The 6,221-nt window shown below is 33.4% G+C and overlaps 2 protein-coding genes across 2 annotated transcripts; both read right to left on the bottom strand.

Moving 5' to 3' along the window:
• Positions 1-2,663: 2,663 nt before the first annotated feature.
• LOC117124861 lies at positions 2,664-4,268 on the bottom strand. Its single transcript, XM_033271197.1, has 4 exons — positions 4,044-4,268; positions 3,557-3,759; positions 2,954-3,202; positions 2,664-2,747 (listed from the first exon to the last, which is right to left on the bottom strand). The coding sequence occupies exons 1-4, from the start codon at positions 4,234-4,236 to the stop codon at positions 2,664-2,666; spliced, it is 729 nt and encodes a 242-aa protein (XP_033127088.1). The 5' UTR covers positions 4,237-4,268.
• Positions 4,261-5,881, bottom strand: LOC117124864. The gene is made up of 3 exons (XM_033271201.1): positions 5,651-5,881; positions 4,885-5,047; positions 4,261-4,622 (listed from the first exon to the last, which is right to left on the bottom strand). Exons 1-3 carry the CDS (start codon positions 5,768-5,770, stop codon positions 4,261-4,263), a joined length of 645 nt encoding a protein of 214 aa, XP_033127092.1. The 5' UTR covers positions 5,771-5,881.
• Positions 5,882-6,221: the final 340 nt, after the last annotated feature.

The following is a 6,221-nucleotide window of genomic DNA, read 5'->3' as shown; positions in this document are numbered from 1 at the left end:
TAACAGACTGGAAAGTATAATTCAGTCATAAAGTAATTCATATCTATTGTTTCCATCAACTTACAAACCAACCTCCATTGTTTTTAAACTTGCTGATGTAGCTCAGTTGTATAGAAAAATGTGTAATGGTCGAATTTTTGACATACTAAATAAACCAGACATCTTTAAAATCAGGAAATCTTAGCAAATTTTAACAACTTCTAAAACAACTCTGTTTAAATACTTCAGAACATTTTAACTAAGCAAATAAAATATAGATATAATCTCTATGGTAGTGTAAATTACTTGCATAGTCTTTTTTAGTATGAAATTCTTGTTTTGTAACGTTATACAACCATCTATTTAATTTCAAGCAACTACGATTTAAAAAAATAATTCTCATTCAGTAATAAAGTACTGTACACAATTTAACTAGACCTTTCAACTAGGTACTGTATGTGTGTGCTAGAATCACATTTTAATTATATAGCCAAGACAAAAGAATCTGATATGATATTGTAGGCTTTTGTAACGGTCAAACAGTTGACATACTAAATCAGTGGGACCATCTTTAGGTAGGCACTTTAGGCTATTATATTTGATGTGATATGGCTACATCTAAATATGTCTGGATGATGAAGCACTCTCTCAGAAACACAAAACCGTTTAAAAAACTTCAATCGCACTTTTCGTTCCAGAGATATCGCTGTTTTTCCATATCCAATTTGTACTAGTTAGGAGAACAAATGTCAAAGGTCAATCCTTTTATTTTCTTTGTTTTAGCGAAGGCACCAGAAAAATCACATGTTTCAACACATTTTAACTTCTAACTTCAAAAGTATTTATTGTACACTCTTCAAATTTTCAGGATATATCATGAACATAATCAGCTACCAATGTATATAAAAAATTTGCATATTGTATATTTTAACTACCTAATTTGCATATTAATTATAAGAAAAATGTTGAATATCGGCATTTTAAACGTTCTTTATGACATATTTGCAGCTATTGGACAAAATAACTTTGTATATACTTGAATGTTCAATTACACATAAACATTAATCTGAAAACAAATATTAATTAACATAATAATGATCAAATTTGCAATATTAGCAAAAATAAGAATCTTCCCCAAATCAAATTACTTGTCATGATAAACTTCAGACTAAAATAATTGCAAATACAATCATAAGTTTATAAAGACATTCATTGATATTTATACTGAATTTTTGCATACACCACTAATGTCCTAATTTAATTTTGAATATGAATTTGACTGAATGACCTTTTTGAATATTGAATTTGAATTGTTATAATATCTGATTGCAATGAAGAAATTTGAATTGAACTGTCATGATAAAATTCCAGAATACAAATAATTATACAATTGAAATTTATGAAAACATTGTCCTTTATAGTGAATGTGCATACATTACTAATGACCTAATTTGGATGTTACCAAAAATAGTATAGTACAAGATTTGTACTTTATATTTTATCTACAATTATCAAATCATTGTGTTTCAAGTCTATCAACAAAGAAAATACTTCTTCACTTGGCTCATTTTCCTCCAACTCGCTCTCTTCATATAAAATCCGAAACTTTGTTTTGGATATTTTTTGTGCATCGGTTGCATTGTCACTGTTGTATGGAGTTACTTCCAAAATACGTGCATTGTACCACTTAGGAACACCTGACTGGTCAACATATTTATGCTTTACATTTTTGTCCTTTAAAAGTTCTGGATTTCGGACAAGTTTGTCCAAATATAGTTTAGATTGCTTTACTGCCCTTTCCTTGTGTCCTTCCTCTATTCTACCTGCAAGCTGAACTTTGAGGTCGGCATAGCTCCCACTCTGAATTTCAGGATCAATGTACTTAACTGGTTCAGGAGGCTGCTCTTCAGCAATGTCCATTAATTCTTCTGGCTGTTTGTCAGCAACAGAACTTAAGTCATTGGCTGTGATGATTTCTACCAAATGAGTTTTCATTTCCTGTTTTGTATATTTCACAGGTTTTCCATTTACAGATCTTGAGAGCTGGAAGTATTCTTTCAGTGGTGCCTTTGCTTGCAGTATTTTCTGGTGGAAGTTTAGTTGGGCATATATCGCACGCATTGTTGTTTCTACACAGGCCTTCATAGTGATGCTCAATATCTTCTTCTGTGCATCAGATTCCACCCTGCGATGTTATATCATTTGTCAGCTTTACTCGGTCATGCACTTTCTTTTGTTCTTTTTCTATTTTTTTCTTTTGCTTTTCTTGCAGATTAATCCACCTCTGCTTTTTTATTTCCTGAATACGTTACTTGTATCTCTCTTGAATTTCAGGGGCATGCGCTCTTGCTTGCCGTAATTCTCATTAAAACAGCTCCAGACAAAAATTAAACTCTGATGACTTACAGTATAATTTTTTTTTTTTTAATGTTTATGTAAAGAGTAGCTAGTGCTCTTGATGTTAAAAAGAATTAAAAATAGCAATAACACAACAGAAAATATTGTTTTTGGTACACTATAATTTAATGAATCTGCTATTTACAATTAATTAATACAATATTGTACCACTAACTACAGACGAAAAATTATACTGCGAGAAATTAATTCTGGATGTAAAATAATGGTTCATAATGAGTGGCTACGCTACTCCAGATGTAGCTATGAATACTACTGTAATTCAAAATCTAAAGCATTTCTAAATCTGGAGACATGTTCTTGTACTGCATCTGCTTTTGATGGTCTACTTCGTCTGCTAATATTGCCTTTTGCTACGTTTAATTAGGTAATTAATTAATGAGACCTCATTAAACATCGAACACTGGTTGTAAAATTTTATATTACATATCTTCACAATATATAACTGTAAAATTCACGATTCTGGTCACCTTTAATTACTGTAGTGATAATGAAATTACATATATTGCTGTCTCTTATACACATCTAGATGTGTATAAGAGACAGATCTAATACTTGCCTTTAATTGAGTCTCACTCCCTTGGCAAGTATCTGCGCACCACCAAAAATGAGTGATGATGGACTTCACCCAAGGTTGAAAGTCGGCGCACTCTTTCCGCTTTGCTGCGGCTGATAGCTTTTTCGTTAGGCTCTTTCCAATGTGCCACACATCAAACTGATGGTTAATGTTGCCAAATTTTTCCCTTAGTGTTTTAGTTACTTGGGGATGCCTGTCTGTTGCTAGTGTAGTCACTTTCACACCTGCTCGCTGAAATGTAATTACTCTTCTAGTGGAGTATGCCAAAACTTTGAATATAACTTGTATTATTAATCACATTTAATCTGGGTGTTTATGAATTTGATCACATACCACAGTGACAAATTTTTCTGTTTTTGGAAAAAAAATAACCACCTCAGAGGCTGTTTTTTGACCCTTCTAAGGTAGCTATGTCTTTGATTACCCGACGGTTCAGAAATCTTTAGATTCACCCATGCACCTGTATGAAAATATACAACTAACTTCTCCAACCCTTTACTGATTTTATTCTAAGTATACTGAATTTTGTTTATTATTTTTTGTTGATTTTTATCAAATGTTTTAAATATTACAAAACGAACAAACCTCTAGCTGTTTTAAACTACGAATCATTCCCTCATTTTCCAAATGGTACAAATTTTTGACCTCTGTCACCTTAACAACATTAGTTGTAAGAATGATGTTTTTCTCACAATCCATAAGCGAATAAGTACCAAAAGTAGCAGAATGGCTAGGGCTGTCACATCGGGCATCTCCAGCGAGGGTCAGGTTAATCTTGGTGCTGTAATCTGAAAGCATACAAGATAGTGTTAATAATACAGTAATGGTTATTTTTTTCGTCTGCTTTAAAAGTGTTATGTCAAGTGCCATTAATTAATTAATTAATTAATTGGTGGTGGTATGTACTACTACAGTTAATGTACTGTAATCTGTATTTGTGGTTTGTGTTGCTTTGTGATACTCCCTTCCCAAGATATAGCTAATTTATCAGTGTTAGATCTATGATCTAATAAGAATCGTGGTTGTGAAGAACATTTCAGCCACAAAACACCACAAAAAATTAATACAATACCTTTAAGAATTTCTTGTTGATGAAATTCCCACATCTGATTAACGGAAGGCAGCAAAAATTTCCTTTGTATGAGATAAAAATCTCGTTCAGTCATGATAGTCAATTTCATATTTTCGCAGATCTCTTGCAAAGTGGTGAATGTATTGCCTGTGAACAAAACTGATGCTGCCAAAAGAAGATTCCCCACTGCCATATTTTTTAGCACTGGCTGGGACCTCTATGTGAAATCATGGTTATTCAGGCATGTCCCTTTAATTATTAGTAAGCTACCAATTGCCTGTTGTCTAATTTCAGCTACTGGGGCCGTACAGGTTGGATCCCCCTGACATGATTGAAATAATTCCAAAAGATTTTCATTAAAAACAATGTATTTCGAATCTGGGGAAAAGGTTATGCTGCTGCTGTCTGAATTGTCACTACTACTGCTACTACTTTCCTCACTTTCTGATGAGCTCGTTTTGTATGAATAATCATCTCGGTCTTCACCTGGTGAAATGCAATCAAAAGATGATTCTTCGCATTTCTCTGGAGTAACAGTTAGCCTCGGTTTGCAGCAGGGAGCAGAACATGTCGGTGCTACTGCCCCACCATGACAAAGGGAAGTAATGGACAATTTTTCAAAAAACAAGTTTTTTAGTCGCTATCAACGAACAAATAATTTGGAACATATTGATATATTTGAGTATGCTCAAATCCCACTAATTAACAAGTAATTAGCAGCACAAAAAGGAAGTAAGAGACTAAAAATCAACGGGACAAAATCAACATGCTCCATATTCCTTAATTACTCAAAGCAATGCAAACAACAGTTGCTTCCTTTTGTCATGGTGGGGCAGTATACCATTACAGCAGGGAGAAGGGCATGCAAAGGTGATGGGATCAGTTTGTGTTGATCTTGATGATGTGGTTTTTTCTTCTGTCTCCATTGCAGGCTGTTCATAGTTTTGCTGCTGCGCACGTTCTCTTTGCTCAGCAATAATTTCAGAATCTATGTCTTTATGAATCTAAACCTATTTATTGATTGTATACAGTATGTGCAATGAATGTGGGTACATCTAGAAAAAAAATCTATATATAAAAATTAAATAAATGCAAATTTAAAAAAAAAAAAAATAATAGTAAATTAACAAAATCCTGTGTTGCATGCTGATAGGACTTACCACAACGAAGATAATATTAATAATGATGATCATTTATAATACATTATTATAAAAATAACAGCAATAGTCGTAAATAAAATTCACAACACCATTTAGAATAGAAGAATGTTGAAAATGATAATATCCTAAGCAGGTCCTACATATGCAGCAATAATTAGAGGTCTATATTTATTTTATATTTCATTATTTATCAAGACTAATGCCTTCACAATAGTAACATAGTAATGGCTAAAACTGTACACAGCAATATAATAAACTTTCCTACAGACTAGGCCTAGGCTAATACTAGTGTAGTGGTAGTAAACACTCCACAAATGAGTGACACAGATTTTATTTACTTAGCCCAGCATCCCTCAGACATCGATATGTGTATAGGTATGTTTATACTATCATGATTTGGTCATTCGAAAAAAATAAAGAAAAAACAATCGATCCTAAAGATCGTACCTTCAGAGAGTGTTGTTCGTTTTTCCCTTGCTTCCAATCGAGATTTTCTACTTTGCACTGGCGCTCCAGTGAACATGGGCCTAGCCCTACTACTAGAAGTGGAAGGTTCGTTATCGCCATGATGATGCAGGCCTGCAGACGGAACGGCGTTTATCGTTGCTTTTTTGTAGCTTGAAAAATCAAACAACGTTGGAACGGCATCGTCCTTCAAGATGAATCATGCCTTTGATCCTAAAATACTGTAACAACAGCTTCAAGATTCGAAAAATAGTTTATTAAAAAACGAAAGTGAACATTTATTAGCAACTAGTATTCAACAATTATTAAATATATAGCTAATCCTATGCCTGTACTTTGCGAATCACCTTACGGACTTCACCCAAACCTAGGCCTGTCTCTTATAAACATCTAGATGTGTATAAGAGACAGGCCTAATACATGGTGATCGACCTACTTTATAAGCATTTAAGAAATATCCTCGAACATAGTCGGAATATTTGACGAAATTCTCGACTATTATCTAACCGAATTAACTGCACAAGCCTGTTGGTTTCAACTTCAAGAAGCCTGA

Source organism: Anneissia japonica, unplaced genomic scaffold (assembly GCF_011630105.1).
Source record: "Anneissia japonica isolate Jap-2015-1 unplaced genomic scaffold, ASM1163010v1 scaffold4260_len236652_cov185, whole genome shotgun sequence".
In the NCBI taxonomy this organism is placed as follows: domain Eukaryota; kingdom Metazoa; phylum Echinodermata; class Crinoidea; order Comatulida; family Comatulidae; genus Anneissia; species Anneissia japonica.
Note: the sequence above shows the minus strand (reverse complement) of the source record. Positions and strands in the feature narration are given on the sequence as shown.

Excerpts from the sequence above, each read along its gene's own strand:
- LOC117124864 (XM_033271201.1), bottom strand. The coding sequence starts at position 5,770 with ATGGCGATAACGAACCTTCCACTTCTAGTAGTAGGGCTAGGCCCATGT. Across the intron at positions 5,048-5,650 it reads ACGAACAACACTCTCTGAAG|ATTCATAAAGACATAGATTC; the intron begins GTACGATCTTTA and ends AAATAGGTTTAG. Across the intron at positions 4,623-4,884 it reads CCCTTCTCCCTGCTGTAATG|TAGCACCGACATGTTCTGCT; the intron begins GTATACTGCCCC and ends ATGGTGGGGCAG.
- LOC117124861 (XM_033271197.1), bottom strand. The coding sequence starts at position 4,236 with ATGGCAGTGGGGAATCTTCTTTTGGCAGCATCAGTTTTGTTCACAGGC. Across the intron at positions 3,760-4,043 it reads TCAACAAGAAATTCTTAAAG|ATTACAGCACCAAGATTAAC; the intron begins GTATTGTATTAA and ends GTATGCTTTCAG. Across the intron at positions 2,748-2,953 it reads GGAGTGAGACTCAATTAAAG|CAAAAGGCAATATTAGCAGA; the intron begins GCAAGTATTAGA and ends AATTAAACGTAG.